Raw genomic sequence first — 16,672 nt, 5'->3', positions numbered from 1 at the left:
TCAAATCTACCAGCCACTCCTTGCAAACCCTATAGAGGGTCACTATGAGTTGAAATTGACACAGCAGCACTTAAAAGCAATGACAACAATCAGGAATGATATCAATTGTATTCATAGTTTGGGGGATTATATAGGACACGTATGAGGGGGCTTCAAAAAGTTTGTGGAAAAATTCCATTATCTTTTCATTTCATTTTCACAAACCTTTTGAAGCCCCCTCGTATAGCAGGAGATGGGGAATCTTGGGCACCATCTAAGAATTCTGCTTACTACATGAACTAATGTAGGTATATTGTCTAATGCAAAGTCTAGCATATGGTTGTTATTGTTGTTAAGTGCCGTCGAGTCAATTCTGTCCCATAGCTACCCTGTACAGGGTTTCCAAGGAGTGACTGGTGAGCTTGAACCGCCGACTTTGCAGTACAAGCCAACTTTGCAGTTCAGCTCATTAATCCATAGTGCCACACCAGGACTCCAGCATATGGTTAGCATTTAATAAATGTTAAGGAACTCTGATAGCGTAGTGGTTATGAATCGGGCTGCGAACTGCAAGGTCAGCAGTTCGAAACTACTAGCTGTTCCGCGGGAGAAAGACGAAGCATTCTGCTCCCGTAAAGATTTAAAGCCTCGGAAACCCTGTGCACGGTCACTATGAGTCAGAACCGAGTCCACGGCACATAACAACAACAACAACAATGATCATCCCCAGAGGGGAAAAGGAGATTTCTAATGAAAAGACAGCAGAATCAACAATGATACCTTTACATGTACCCCAATAAATGATGCCCCCACCTGAGTGATCTGGCCAGAGATTGTAAAATTCTAGGACGTCCTTACATGTGGGCTACCATTCCCTGTGACTGTCTTCTCGGTGTTGACACAGCTAGTTTAAAAAATGGAACAATTCTATCTTCCTGATTTTTATTCTACATAAAAGTAACCATTACTTTTAAAAAAGAAAAAAAAATACTTGGTATTTGGAGCATAACTGTAGACCTGTATAGAGGAATGGATCAGACTAAAATGTAATCCTGTTTAGCCTGACGATTCTACAATTAGGTGGAATGATTTTTCTTTGGCTTCATTGTACTAGTGTAAAGCATCACATTGGTCCTAGAAATTTGAGTGGGTTCTCGGAATAAAATTTAACCCCCCCACACCAGTTACTGCAAAGTCTCATTACACATTAAATCCATCATATAAATGGAATTACTAAAGAATATTGCACAAAATAGCTTCCCAGTCAACACATGGAAGCAATTCATCATGAACCGCCGAAAACCATTTGTTGTTTCTCTTGTTGCCTCAAGGTCAGAGGAGATGGTATGTTCTTATTTAGAAACCTGTCCAAACTCCCAAAGCAGTTTATAACTTCCCATACGTTGCTCTTCTCCACGCACACTTGTATTACTTGCCATCCAGTTGTCTTCGCAGCCTAACTTTCTCTGTTAAGATTTTTTTTAATTGCACATTCTAGACTATTGAATTGTTTTTTTCATTTGTAAGACTCTAGTATTGCCCAAAACACTGTTTTCCTCAAATTTCTCATTAGCTGTCAAACTCTAAACCAGTCTAATGCATTTTGTCCTGTAAATAACACAGATAAAAAGAAATTTGCTTCTCTTGATTAAAAAAAAATGGGGGTAGAAGTCTCCAACCTTATGGTGGCCTCCAAGGCATATCTGGACCCTGGGACTCTCTAGAGCACAATGTGGCAATCCCAGTTCTAAAGACTTCTTCAGAGCACCATCTGCAGCAGCCCAGAAGCCTTAGAAGGGGCCAGGAAGGGCTACTCTTGAAGTGTATGTGGTTGTTCTGTGAACTTATTTTTATGTGTTTGTTTCTCCAGGAACTAATCTTTAATTTCTTCACTCCCTCCTTGGTAGCTCCTTAAAACAGTTTGAAAGGTCCTTTGGTTCCATTAAGATGCAGTCATGGAGTCAGGTCTCTCTGTGAATCCCTGGGCTTGGTCCCCAGGCAGAGGGAGCTATAGCTGAGGCAGCTTGGAAATGGGAAGCACCATACCTGCTCCGTGCTAGGAAAACGCTGATGCAAAAGGACTCTGTGATGCTCTTCTTCCTTCCCACTGCTTTCCACATCTTTCCACCCCTCTCCAACTCTGTCTTTATTCCTGGAATTCCCAAGTGATACCCACGGGGTAGGGGGGCAACCAGGAAAGCAAGAATTGTGGCCAGCTGTGCTTGTTCACCTTCCACACTCCCCATTGCAAGGGGGTGCAGCTGCCAAACAAAGCTGTTCTGGGAGAGATGGTAGTTGGCTGAAGTGGGCAGAACAACCAGTGCTGGGCTCCCACAGAGCTCTGCCCCCGGGGGGCCTCTCTAGGGTCAGGTCATAGTGACAGAACCTGCAAATCCAACTACTGCTATGATTCATGGGTTTTCTTTTATTTTGCCCTGAGTTTCCTAGAAGTAGTTCTCTTTTAAAAAATCCCAGCCTCATCTCCACAGAACTCCCCTCAGGAAAGAAGAGGGAATTTTCCAGGCACAGGCCAGCACAGCCCCCTGAGAGGGCAGTAAGGGGGCCAGTGAGGGGTTGCTGAGAGAGGAGTTGGGGGAGGCTGTGGCTGCCCTGGCCTCAGTTCTCCTGCAAGCCCTGGGCTGCTGGCATGTGCAGACTCACCGGTCCTCCTGGGATTTTTCTCATGGGGTTTAGAAATCTAGAGACTGTGAAGAGAAAAATAAACCAATAAATAACCTGAATTATTGCTTCCTTGAGCTCTGAGAATCATTTTGAACGGTATCTCCAAGGGATTTGGTTTGTTTTTCCCTTTTAGAAGAGAGAAAAACCGAGATGGGGAGGAATCCAGAGCTGCCTGACATCCAGGCATCCTCTCCAAATTGCGTAGGTCAGAGAGAACATGTTCTTTATGAGAACCTGACATCTGTTGCTGTGAAGTGATAAGCTCTGTTAAAAGCTTGGCCATCAATTACCGTGCACACAGCCCTCATTCCGCAGTGGACTGAGCTTACTATACTAGCTTTCCAGTCTGCACAGACGGGCTGGGCCGGGCCGGGCCGTACCAGGCATTGAGTTCACAGCCCCTCAACTGCCTCACTCCCCTGAGGAAGGGTAGCAGGTTAGGGTGTTTCAGCAGGACCCCTCAGACCATCTTGCTCCAGAATCTCCGGCTGTGTTCCTGGCTTCCTTTGATTCTCCTCTTGCTTGGCTCCTTTGATGGGATGTTTTAAAGAGGAAACTCCTGCTCATCCTGCTCTCTCAGTGGAAGTGGAAAACTGTGTTAGGGTTTACTTTCTGGCCTCAGACATGTAAGCCAGAAGAAACTGCTGGGAACTTGGCTTGTCAGGAAAGCACATGGAAAGAGTAGCTGGAAGAGCAACACACCTGTGTCAGGGAAATTCATTCGCCTTTTGGAAGAATGACTGAGCACTCTGGCCTGAGCTGGGACTACCCCTCCCGGCCATTGGGAGCATGTTTGTGATAACCAAGCAACTAGTTCCTTATTTGTGTGTCATAATCACATATTTTCTCTCTTGGAAAAATATACAGATGCCTTATAGAGTCAGAAAGAAAAGGGTAGAGGAGCTGGTTTTGGATTCTTACAGCATACCAAAGTAGAAGCATGTTTATTAATGATATCAGAGTTGAAAGGAAACATGTGCAGTAAATGAAGAGAATGAAGAGAATAATGACCTGGGAGCTAGGAGGCTTGGGTCTCGTCTAGGCACCATTATTCATTTGCTGGGTGATCTTGAGGAAGACACGCATTCGTTCTGGGTAGTGAGCTAGAACTTGGTGGCTGCGGAGCTCTAATATAGCTCTGGGAGTTAAAGTGAGAATTGTGTTTAAGGTAGCTGAGCATACTTTTTATTCGTGTTTAGAAAATTCCATCTCTGTTGCCAGAGGTCAGACACAAATTGAAAACATTACTAAATAGAATTAAGTACACTCTGTACGTGATGCTTTCTGGAACAACCCATATCTGATATTTATAGAACACTTCGGTTGCAGAAAGTGCACACATATGCCCTGAACACACACCCAGTAAAATAATTCTAGATGTAGTACATTTTCAGATGTCAAGTTAAAACAACTTCTTGGGAATGAAGCTTGACTTTTCAGATGTGCGTGTTGCTTTCTGACAGGTGCCGCCAGGGGTGCTCAGGGCTGCCATGTGTGATGTGGAGTCCAGCCAAGGTGGGAGGGCCCAGTTGCTTGTTTCTAGTCACTTCTTATTAAGGCTTGGATTCTAGCAAAAAGAAAAGCATCGAAGAGCAAGCAGGACCATCCATTCAAGGCAGATCATTCATGGCAAGCAAAAATTTTGCTTTGACAGAAAGGGGGACTCTGCCTTATCTGTTTTCAGATCATTCAGTGCAGGGCCACCTGTGACAGTGAACTTGACTCTTGAGTTGTTAAAAGTGCAGGATTTACATAAATGAGCAAAAACAGGGAGAAGATAGTAGTGGGCAGTTGCCCAGTCCAGTCACCTGCAAAGTCAACAGCCAACAACAGAGCTGAGTTGGGTGATCTAGGCATGAGTGCATCCTAGGAGGGTAAGCATGGCCGTGGTGGACCAGAATCAGGATGTGGGACCTGGAGGAGCTTTAGGAGATCATCTAGTACATCCAAGTCTGAGTAGGGTAAGCCTTGCCCACTGTGGTAGAAATGAAATAATTGACATAAAACCTCAGCACAGTGGTTGCCATAGTGTTGGCAACATTTTCATGTCCTCAAAGAACTTGTTCAAGCCCATACAGTAACAAGATTAGAACCCTATCCCCTGATTACTGGTCCAGGACCCAGCCTAAGCTGCCTCTAACTCCAGAGATTGCTCTGTTTTCTGTTCCTTTGTTCAGAGGAACAGAACAGTGGAGCCAAGGGTTAGCATGCTGGCATACTTGTGCCCACCCACCTACCCATGGAGTGGCCTGGCATGCACACCTTCTTCTCATGGTTATTGTGCTCCTATATAGAAAAAGCCCAAGTTATCTATCCTTGGGTAAAAACATCTCAGAGTCTAAAGATTTGCTTCTGAGTACCTTTAAGAGAAGGCAAATGTTCCTAAGTCAAAAACTTATGAGTAGGGTCTGTGGGCAAAAGAGGAAAAGGGGTTTGTAATGGAACAGTCACTTCACAGCTGCCTTGGAACCAGTGGGAAGGCTGCACATTGAGAAGAGGACAGAAAAATTCCAGTGACTCCTGTCTTCCCAGACAGACAGACCCTCTGGCGCTTAGTCATGCTTAATGGAAAATGGAAGCCAAGAAAACAGAAGTGAGGCAGTGGTGATCCAGGGTAACCCTTAATCCAGAGACAAGCGAGGGGAAGTCGTTCACCTGCTTGTGTGTAATGGCTGGTCACGGCAGAGGTGCTAGTAGGAATCCATGGCCAACAGTAGAACAAGCTTTAGAACAGCTATGATGTTAAAATCAGACTTCCCAAAACTTACCACAAAGTATATAGGAAGTCACCATGCTGTGTGTTGCTGATGGTAAATTATTGCTAGTAATTCATTCAGCAAACTTGTAAGAGTATATACAAAGTCACAAACATATACCAGGAAGAGCCTCAAGTATACAGCCTGTTGATTGATTTTGAGATTCCATTCTGACAATGGGACTTCCTTGACTACTCTGTAACTACTTGTAGATTAACTACACATCAAAAGTGGGAGGATGTGTGACTCTTTCTGAAAACCCAAATTTTCCATTACTGAGCGATCATATTGGATTGGATAATCCTTAAACTATTATTCCAATTATCCAGAAAAGTAAAATTTGCATGAGCATGCAAGTAAAGGAAAAACAACATTATTTTTCTAGAAATAAATGATAGTGGACCATACAGTCCATCTTGCTCATGTTTTAACTAATGATGATGATAAATACTATTATGTACTTACATAAATGCGTTATATATTTCAACTCCTTTAGTTCTTATACTAGTCCTATGAAATAGGTACTGCTATTGCACTTATTTTACAGATTATGAAGCTAAGGCCCAGCAAAATAAAATCACCTGTCCTAACTCACAGAGTACCTTAATGTAGGACCTGAGGCTATGCCTCAGACTTCCTAACTTTTAGATGACGTTCTGCTCTTGTACTGTGCTGCCGCCTTTCCTCAGGTTTATTGCCTGAGTTATCCCAAATTCTCTGAGCAGCTCAGCTCAGCTTTCTAGACTTTCTGCCTTGGTTGATTGACTCTCAGCATTGGCATAGTCCCATGTGGATTTGAAATAGCAGACATTCTGATTCGATTTAGCCCAGATCATCAGCACTTTTCCCACTTACTAATTCATTAATTTAGCAGCTGTTTATGGAATTCAGAGTAGGTATCAGGCACCATTTTTTGGATGTATCCAAGACCGTCTCTGCCTTCACTGAACTAGGGTAAAGTAAAAATTCTACACAAATAACTCTCATATAAGGTAGTGACACAAGTAACATGAGAGTCAAGTAGAGCAGGAGCCCAGAGGAAAATCTCTGGGATCCAGGAAGCTGACAGGTAGAAGATGGGTAGGGTTTGAGTGTGCAGAGATGGAGGAGGATACTTCTTCCAGAGGAAGCAGTGCCCAGCAGCCCAGAGGATCCAGCTATACCAGTGTCCACAGAAGGTCGTAGAAGTAGATGAAGCCAAAGAGAACAAAAAGAGTGGGGCAGCGGGCTTCCACAGGGCAAGGGGGTATCAGCTCTAGAACCAGACCAATCAGAACTCATATCCTGGAACTGTCTAGTTAATTTTTTACCTCTGTGGTTTTTCCATCTGTATATGAGGATGAGCATCCTCCCTCATGTAGGGCTTGTGAGTCTTAAATGTGCTTGCATACTGTTGATGTTCTATTTATGGCGTCTGTTGTTACTGACTGTCATGCTGCCAGACATTTGATGGTTTTCATGCATACAGTAAGGTTTTACTTAAATTACAATAAGCTACCTGTGTGGAGACATATAATCATAATAGAGCCTTCTTGACCTTAAAAATATTAAGAAAGGCCATGAAAAGTTTAAGTTATACCAGCATACTGGTAAAACACTATAAGCAAATGGTCCCTTCACCCTTTCTTTGCACCTCAGTGGCCAGGGTTTCCAGAGATCTGCTCCTGTTCTCCAGAGTTAAGATTGCTACAATCAATAGTATTTTCTTATAGATATGCCAAATAAATAACACCATGATAAATGGAGAAAAGATTGAAGTTATCAAAGATTTCATTTTGCTTGGATCCACAGTCAACACTCACAGAAGCAGCAGTTAAGAAATCAAGCAATGTATTGCATTAGGCAAATCTGCTGTACAGGACTTCCTAAAAGTGTTCGAGAGCAAAGAAATCAATTTGAAGACTAAGATGTGCCTGACCTAAGCCATATTTTCAATAGCTTGACATGCATGTGAAAGTTGGACAGTGAATAAAGAAGACCGTAGGAGAATTGATTCATTTGAGTTACAGTGTTCGAGGAGATGATTAAAAGTACTATGGACTGCCAGAAGAACAAACAAATCTGTGTTGGAAGAAGTACAGCGAAAACGCTCTTAGAAGTTAGGATGGTGAGATTCATCTCTCATGTTTTGGACATATTATTGAGAGCGACCAGGTCCTGAAGAAGGACATCATGCTAGGTAAAATACAGGATCAGCACAAAAGAGGAAGACCCCCCAACAAGATGGATTGGCACAGTGGCAGCAGCAATGGGCTCAAGTGTAGCAATGATCATTAGGTTGGTGCAGTACCGGGTAGTGTTTCGTTCTGTTGTGCATAGAGTCACTATGAGTTGGAAGAAACTTGTCACCACCTAACAGCAACAACATGCCCCATGTAATATTTGTTGGTGGTGATAAGTGCCGTCGAGGTGATTCTGATTCCTGGTAACCCTGTATAGGATTGCCAAGGAGCGACTGGTGGGTTTAGAACGGGCAACCTTGCAGTTAGCAGTCCAGTGCTTATCCTCCAGCACCACAGGATATACTAAAAGGATACTTGTTATTTATCTGAAATTCAAATTTAATTGAGCGTCCTATATTGAGGAGCAGCCCGAATTTAATCACAACAATCTGTGTATATGTTTGGAGCAGGAGGCTCACCTGCCTTCTTTCTCAGATAGTAAATGCCCCACACAATAGGTCTTCAAATCACTTACCACTGAGTTAATTCTGATGCCTGGCAACCCCATATTTGTCAGAGTAGAACTATGCTCCTTAAGGTTTTATTTTTTTACTTTTTATTGTAAATTAAGTGGAGGTGACAGAGCAGATCATCAGTTTACATTCATGAAATCATGCCCTTGATTTCATCTCAGTGATTGCAATCCCCTCCACGTAACATCATTTATCCCACTTGCTCCCTGTGGTTCTTGTTTTCATTCCTCTGTCTTTCCCAACTTGTCTGGATTTTGTCCTTAGGAAAATGCTGCACATTTGTACTTGAATGGTTGATGTATGATGTTAGTACTTCGCTAGTGTTATTGTCCCTGCTGCATACATGATTGCTTGACTGAGAATTGAACCATAAGGGTGAGTTCCCTTGGAAATCCAAAAGGATTTCCAAGGGCTGTAATCTCCAGGTTCCACCAGTCTACCTGACCAGTAAGCCTGGTCTTTTTATGTTTTAACTTTTGTGCTGCATTTTCTCTCCATGGGGTTTTTAATGGCTGACTTCTCAGGAGCAGATCACTTCCTGGGTAAAGATGTTAAATGATGGTGGGTCCCAGTGTGTGTATTTGGGAGTGGGAGTAGGGATGATGTCTTATACCAACCAGCCTTTACTATCTCTGGGCTTTTCTGCTTCTGGACAGATACACTTAATCAGCCAACTTAAAGATTCCATGGAAGATTTTCTTTACAGAGGAGATTCAGAGAAAGTAAGCACTTGGCCCATGCTCACACAGCCGTTCAGAATCCGAACCCAGACTTAAATCTAGTTCTTATAGTAGCTGCTACCTTGGGCTTCCCAGTAATAATTTAGGGGGTCTGAGAACTCCAGCAAACCTGTGTGGTTAATGTCTGAATCCTCTCTCTGGATTACTTGTAAGTAGTCTCCAGACCTCCAATTTATTGCGTGTATGTTGACACTGCCAAGCTCAGCTTTAAGTTTTGACTCATCCTTTGCTTCAGGCAAAGTTTGTTAAGCCCCTAAGAGCAAGACCGTGGCTGGGGGGGGGGGGGGGGGGAGCTAATAGCATTTCCTAAGTCTAGCCTGATCTTGGCCTTCCCCATTAGTGCCTTCTCAACGATCCCTTTGCCCCACCCTAACCAAGTGCTCTGTGGTTGAGATGGAAAAATCCACCTCAAAACAGATAGCTTTTAGCCTCAGTTTCAGGGGAATAATTTGTCCATATAACATGAGGTGAAAATTAAAATAAAGCAGGGCATATGTTTGAGCAGAACAGTGCCTTGGGGCTTAAGAGTGACTTTGGCCTATTCCTTTCAGTCGAGAATGATTATCTGGCTGCCAGAGAGTTCTTAGAGGAATCACTTTATGAAATGGTGTCACCGACAAAGTGGTATTAACCCTAAGACCAGCTTTATCCGAACACTCTGAGAGCAAACCTGACCGTGCAGGCAGAGCCAGCCCACGTGGAAGCCTGGAGCAGCAATCATGGGATCTTCCACTCTTTTTATTTTCTTGTTCTTGCCACAACCTGTCATGAGACCAAGAAAACTTGTTTTGGGAAAATGCTTGACAGCCAAAATGACCTGTTCTCAGCCCTGGACTAGAGGGTTTGTCCTCTCTGGACATTTATGTTAGGTGTTTGACTAGCTGCTGACTGGAAAAACTGAATTTGCTGTTTTCTTCTCATATTGTTCACAGACAAGTGCCAGTGGCTTCCCAGTTCCTTGTTTCCCTGTTTCCCAGCTCTTTACTGTGCCTGGGTGTAATTGGTGACTTGCGGCTTAGCAACACATACTTATGAGGGTACAACCATGGTGACATTTTTGCAGGCTGAGCTGGAGATGCAGGTTGTCTTTCCCAGACCTTTATGATAGACTTTAACCTGTGATTTTCCACGTGTTTCTTGGGCCTCTCTGAACCTGGTATGGTTCAATATGCTAGTCAAAATTTCCAGTTACCCGAATGGTCATTTTGACCTTCTCCACTGGTGGCACTGAGGGCTGGAACTGCACCTCTGTTCCTCCCATCACCCCATAGACCAGGGTCTTGGCCTTGGATGGGCACCAAATGACCATGTAACTGTGAGAAGTCCCTTTACCTCTCCTCTGTAAATGAAAAGGTTATACTAGCTAAAGGGCTGGCAAAGTTTGGTCCAAAGACCAAATCTGGTCAGTTTCCTATTTTTATGAATGAAGTTTAATTAGAACACAACCATACCCACTTATTAGCATATATCTATGGTTGCTTTAAGGAGCTCTGGTAGCGTAGTGGTTACAAATCGGGCTGCGAACCTTAAGGTCAGCGGTTTGAAACTACCAGCCGCTCCGCGGGAGAAAGATGAGGCTTTCTACTCCCGTAAAGATTTACACCCTCGGAAACCCTGTACAGGGTCGCTATGGGTCGGAACCGACTCGACGGCACTTAACAACAACAACAACAACATGGTTGCTTTGGGGAGAATGATGAGGCTGTCTGATTTATAGTCTTGGAAGTCCTATGTTACTATGAGCCTCATTGAATCAGGACATAAAAGACCTGAACAGAAATTTTCAAAGGCTTGAGAAGACAAAGTAAAGATTTCAGTTCCATCAATTCCTGGAGCCTTGTTTTTTTGCCAGTGCCTTCAGTGCATCAAAAGAAGATGGAGGGAATACACAGAATCACTGTACCAGAAAGAGATGGTTGTTGTTCACTCATTTGAAGAGGTAGCATATGATCAAGACCCAATGATACTGAAGAAAGAAGTCCAAGGTACACTGAAGGCACTGACAAAGAACAAGGCTCTGAGAATTGATGGAATACAAAGTGAAAATCTTTCATCAAACTGATGCAGCACTGGCGGCTCTCATTCATCTATGCCAAGAAATTTGGAAGACAACTACCTGGTCAACCATTTGGAAGAGATTCATATTTGTTCCTCTTCCAAAGAGAAGTGACCCAACAAAATGTGGAAATTATTCAACAATACCATTAATATTGCAAGCAAGTAAAATTTTGCTGAAGATTATTCAGACACATTTGCAACAGAAACATGGTTGCGACAGGGAACTGACAGAAGTTCAAGCTGGAACCAGATGAGGGAGTTGAATGAGGGATATCATTGCTAATGTCAGATGGTTCTTGACTGAAAACAGAGAACACCAGAAAGATGTTTGCATGTGCTTTATCAACTATGTAAAGGCTTTTGACTGTGGATCATGACAAACTATCGATAACATTGTGAAGAATGGGTATTGCAGAACACTGATTTGAGCTCATGAAGAACATAGGCCAGTAGTTAGGCCAACAGGTAGTTGTTGGAACAGAACAAGAGGATAAAATCAGGAAAGGTGTTCCCCAAGGTTGTATCCTTTCACTATACTTAGTCTGTATACTAAGCAAATAATATAAGAAGCTGGATTATACGAAGAAGAGCATGGTATCAGGATTGGAGGAAGACTGATTAACAACCTGTGATAAGCAGATGGTACAACCTTGCTTGCTGGAAACTAAGAGGACTTGAACTATGGGTTGCACCTTAATGTAAAGAAACAAAAATATCCTCACAACTGTACCAGTAAATAACATCATATAAATGGAGAAAAGATTGAAGTTGTCAAAGACTTCATTTTGCTTGGATCCACAATCTATACTCATAGAAAGAGCAATCAAGAAATCAAATTATGTCTTGCATGAGTCAAATCTGCAGACACCAGTTTGAGTACTAATGGTTGCCTGACTCAAGTCATAGTATTTTCAGCTACCTCATATGTATGTGAAAGTTGGACAATGAATAAGGAAGATAACAGAAGAATTAATGCATTTGAGTTATGGTGTTGGAGAAGGATATTAAAAGTATCATGGACTGTCAGAAGAACAAGACAAATCTGTCTTTGGAAGAAGTGCAACCAGAATACTGCTCCTTAGAAGCCAGGATGGCGAGACTTCATCTGTCATACATCAAACATATTATCAGAAGGAGCCAGTCCCTGGAGAAGAACATCATGGTTGGCAAAGTAGGCAGTCAGAGAAAAAGAGGAAGCTCCCCAATGAGATGGATTGACACAGTGACTACCACAGTGGGTTAAATAAAGCACAGCAACAATTGTGAGGATGACACAGGACTGGGCAGTGTTTCATTCTGTTGTGCACAGAGTCAGTGTGGGTCAGAGCCAACTCGGTGGCACCTTAACCTCAGCCATCCCCATCTGTCAGTGGAGGCTTGCATGTTGTTAGGATGCTCAACAGTTGTCAGCAGGGCTTCCAGACTAAGATAAACTAGGAAGAGAGGCTTGGTGATCCATCTCCAAAAGACAGCAAATGAAAAACTGTGGACCACAATAGTCCAGTCTGCAACTGATCATGGAATTGACACAGGACTGGGCAGATTGGAACCCAGGTCTCTTGCGTGGAGAGTGAGAATTCTACCACTGAATCACCAATGCCCCAGATGTGATCTATAAAGTTCTCCAAATTCTCTGTTTTATAGCGTTTGAATTTGTGGAAGTTCTTTTACAGGACAAACTCCTTAAGTAACTAATGAAGGGTTAAATGAAAAGGGGCCTTTCTCTCCCCTATAGTAGTTAGCAATGCAAAGCATGCTTTGAGTTTGTTGGAATCTACAAAGGGCTCATTTTGTTGTATTTTAAGTGGCTTGTTTTTCTGTTTGTGTGTATAAGGGGGCTCCAAAAAATTCCTGGAAAAATTCCATTCTATTTTCATTCCCTTTTCCCAGAAACTTTTGAATCCCCCACCTATTTGTTAATTGGTCTAATGACTCTAGCACCTGTAGTTTACACCAGTTTTGGGGAAAAGACACCCACCAGCCTAGATCTGAGTGCATTCAGTGGGATGGGCTATGGTGGGACCCATTTACACCCACATGGAAGAGAACACTGATTTGTCAACTTTATAACTCTGAGGCTGTCAGAGTTCTACTCCACCCCATCTGTCTGTGTTTGCCTTAGTCTCTGAGTCTGAGCCCTGAAGTGGGGGAGGAGCAACTAAAAGGATTGGAGAAGTTGGGCTGCAGTGAGACAAGCAGGAAAAGAGCCCTGAAAACGCCTGAAAAAAAAATGCAGAAACTCCTAAAGAACTCTCTCTAATCTTCTCCACACAAACCCATTCCAAACAGGGTCTAATGGATGGTGTTTGTACCCCAGTGAATTCTTTACACCCATACTCATGCACTAGATGTTCAAGAGGAATCTACAAACACCGAATTGAATGGTCCTCATATCAGGGCCCATGGGCCCATAAAGAAGTTTCATGAAAATTAGACAAAGGTGATCTCTTTGGGTGGGTGCAGAATTTGACTGATAACTTTGGGTAGAGGAAATGTGTTCTTTTCTCTGGGCAGGAATCTCTGCTAAACCACACAGTTTGCCAAGCAGAGCATGGGCTAGGCTAGCTTTCAGTCCACTCTTGCTCCCTTGTTCAGATGCCTTAGTTCAGTGCCGACACTGTGTACCCAGATGCAGCAGTCCTGCCTGATACCTGGAGTGCTAGAAAACTGTGGAGTCCTCTCCCAGGGCCTTGCTGGCCAACAGCAGGATAGCTCTGCTTGGAGCTTCCAGCAGCCCCAGAGACGAGGATGTCCTGGCACCCATTAATGTGCTGCAGTGTGAGGACGGCTCACAGTCTCACAGCTTGGAGGGATCCCTTGTGGCTGTGAACACACAGACTTGGTCTTCTTACTGCTGGCAGCCAACCAATCCCAGGTTCCTGGGGGTTTAGCTGCAGTTTGCTGTGGCCACTGCAGAGGCGGGGCTCAGCAGGACACTCTTCTGATACAAGCCTGAGTGACCACAAAGGCACCGAAGACCCTGTCAGTGTGACAACCTGCTGTCACAGAATCAGCCACTGAAAACCCTACAGAGCATACTTCTATTCTGATACACATGGGTCGCCATCAGCTGGAACTGACTTGATGGCAACAGGTGATTGGTTGACTACCAGCAGTAAGAAGACCGAGTCCAGAGAGCTGTGTGAGACCTCAGGAGACTAAGAAATCTTCCACAGACATACAGCTTGTAATGGCTCCATATTTGAATTCCAGTTCCTTCCTGAATCATAGAGGGAATGGTGGCAGGGTGTGCTCCTTACTCCAGAATGATAACAAGAGACCCCACCTCTCCCCCACCCCCACCCCCCATGTTTCCTCCAGATGAATGACCCAGGCCAAATCCAAGCCCAAAATGATCACCCTGAGCCTAGGCCAGAGAGTAGGAATCTTGTGAAACCAAAGGCAAGCCTCATGTGCATAGGGTGACAGGTTTTAGAAAAACTGTAACCTTTAACATGTACTAGCCAAAAAATGAGCACCAAAGCCATCCCTCCCACAGCTGTTTACTCTGCTGGGCTCAATAATTCATTGCCATGGCCACACAGAACTCTGATACCATAGTCACAGTATAGGATTTATTGTTGTTGTTAGTGCCATTGAGTCAGTTCCAAGGAGTTGCTGATGGGTTTGATGGGTTAGCAGTCCAGTGCTTATCCTACAGTGCTACACCAGAACTTATGGAAGTTAATAGATTACAATGTCAGATCAGAAAATGTTCAGGATAGCCTCTCCTCAGCCGTGCTCACACAAACCCAATCTTCTTTTTGCCTGGGTAATGTTACAGAGCTCTTTCAGGGCTGCTGATAAATGCCCACAGGATCCACCACTCCACCAGAAGCCTCAATCTGAAAGAACTTGGCTCTAGCTTCCTGCATCAGCAAACCTAGCTCCCTTAACTAAGTGCTTGGAGGCACCCTATTCCACACACCACTCTCCTGCCCGAAGACACTCAGCTTTACTTACTCTGTGGGCAGGGAGCCCACCTGCTCTGACTCTTGGTTCTGCTGCAGCTGCTCCTCTGCCACCCCTCCACTGTCACAGCTTTCTGTCCCTGGGTTGAGGAGGTTACATGTAGAGGGATCAGAGTCCAAAGGATGTACTCCACTCCTGGGTCTCTCTCTTTGATAGCAGTGAGATCCTCCTTCCTGCTTCTGAGATGCCTCATTTTATAACCAAGTTAGAGTTACAAGTTTACACAGTTAAACCTGTTTACAATCATTCACAACTAAATCCCAACATCTTCTCCTACCTTTTCTTACACAGACTCAGAAAAAAGTAGTTTGGTTGAAGTTAACAGATACTATGGCTGGAAGAGTCATATGAAGTAGTTTACTGCACCACAACACTCAAAATTCCTTCTGGAAACCTCTGTAAGAAAAATCTCACTGAAACATTGACACATTATCAGGAGGGACCGGTTTCTACAGAACAACATCATATTTAGTAAAGTGGAAGGACAACAAAAAAGAGGTAGACCCCCAAGGAGATGGACTGACAGACACAGTGACAACAGAAATGGGAACAAGCTTAACAGTTGTGAGGATGACGCAGGACTGGACAGGCTGGACAGTGGTTTGTTCTATTGTGTGTAGGGTTAATGGCACTTAACAACAAACACTGTACTCTTGGTTGGGGCTGGGAGTCTTCTTAGGCATAAACCTGCCAGCTAGGACCCAGAAATCACTCTAGGAAGTAGTTGATTTCCCCAGGAGACCTAGCTTTTAGAAAGTAAACATAGCAAAGGATTTCAGGATCCCCTCAGTCTCCCACACACCCTAGTCCAGAGTCCTCCCTTGGTGCAAACTCCTTGGAGAAGAGAGTGGCCATGAAGCTCCTTGTGCTGTGTCTTATTTCCCAGTTCAGCAATCAGTGCATTCTATCAAGCTTAGTACCAAATATTTATTCTGATTGTTATTGTTGTTGTTATGTGCTGTCGAGTCGGTTCTTATTCTGATTAAGTAGGGTTAAAAAAACAAACAAACCAAAAAATTAGGGATTATTATCTGGCTTGATCTCCAAAGACAAGTCCGTGCAATTGACAGTTGTTACGTAAACATAGCAACTTTAGAAGGATTCGTTGTTGCTCTCAAGTGGGTTCCAACTCACAGTGGCCCTATATAGGTTTTCTGAGGAAAGGTTGGTAGGTTTGAACCACTGACCTTGCAGTTAGCAGTCCAGTGCTTAGAAAGATTTAGAAGGGGATAATATTCTTTCAGTTAGTCAGCATATCATTCAACAGAAAATTGGGGTATTTCTGTGTTATTGGGCACAACCCCCCAAAATGGGCACAGATGTCTCAGGTAGCTACATCAGAAGGAAAAGAAAGGCCTCAAGAACTGCTGCATTTACAGCTGGGCAGACCCTGGGCAGCCTGGCCTTGGGGCCTAGAACTGTGGTCAGGGCCTCCAGGTGCCATCACCATCTGCATGCTAGTTGCTAAGCCACCAAGGAGACAAGAGATATTAACTATCGACCAACCCCAGACAGCTTCTGTAGGCTTGTTTTGTTCCAGAGGGCAGAATTGGGACTCGGGTAAGAGTTCGAAAGGGACAGATGTTAGTTCAAGAGAAGGAAGAACATGCTTTCAAGTAATGAGCTCTCTACACTTTAAGTCTAGACTGGTAGTGGTGGTGATAGTTGTGTGCCATCGAGGCTGCAAATCTTTAAAGGAGCAAAAAGCTTCATCTTTCCCTAATGGAGTGAGTAGTTGATGTAAACTGCTGACTTTTTGGTTAGCAGCCCAGCATGTAACCCACTACAGC

The 16,672-nt window shown here is 43.8% G+C and overlaps 1 protein-coding gene across 2 annotated transcripts in view; it reads left to right on the top strand.

Moving 5' to 3' along the window:
- BRE (brain and reproductive organ-expressed (TNFRSF1A modulator)) overlaps positions 1 to 16,672 on the top strand; it is a 746,464-nt gene that overhangs the window by 708,576 nt on the left and 21,216 nt on the right. Inside the window, exon 12 of one of the 2 annotated variants that reach the window (XM_006835177.1) lies at positions 2,795 to 2,866. The exons of the other annotated variant lie outside the window; for it this stretch is intronic. Within the exon in view, the coding sequence (XP_006835240.1) occupies positions 2,795 to 2,837 (43 nt within the window). The 3' untranslated portion in view covers positions 2,838 to 2,866. The remainder of the gene's footprint in view (positions 1 to 2,794; positions 2,867 to 16,672) is intronic. 2 annotated transcript variants of the gene reach the window in all.

The sequence above is a fragment of the Chrysochloris asiatica genome, unplaced genomic scaffold, assembly GCF_000296735.1.
Source record: "Chrysochloris asiatica unplaced genomic scaffold, ChrAsi1.0 scaffold00016, whole genome shotgun sequence".
In the NCBI taxonomy this organism is placed as follows: domain Eukaryota; kingdom Metazoa; phylum Chordata; class Mammalia; order Afrosoricida; family Chrysochloridae; genus Chrysochloris; species Chrysochloris asiatica.
Note: the sequence above shows the minus strand (reverse complement) of the source record. Positions and strands in the feature narration are given on the sequence as shown.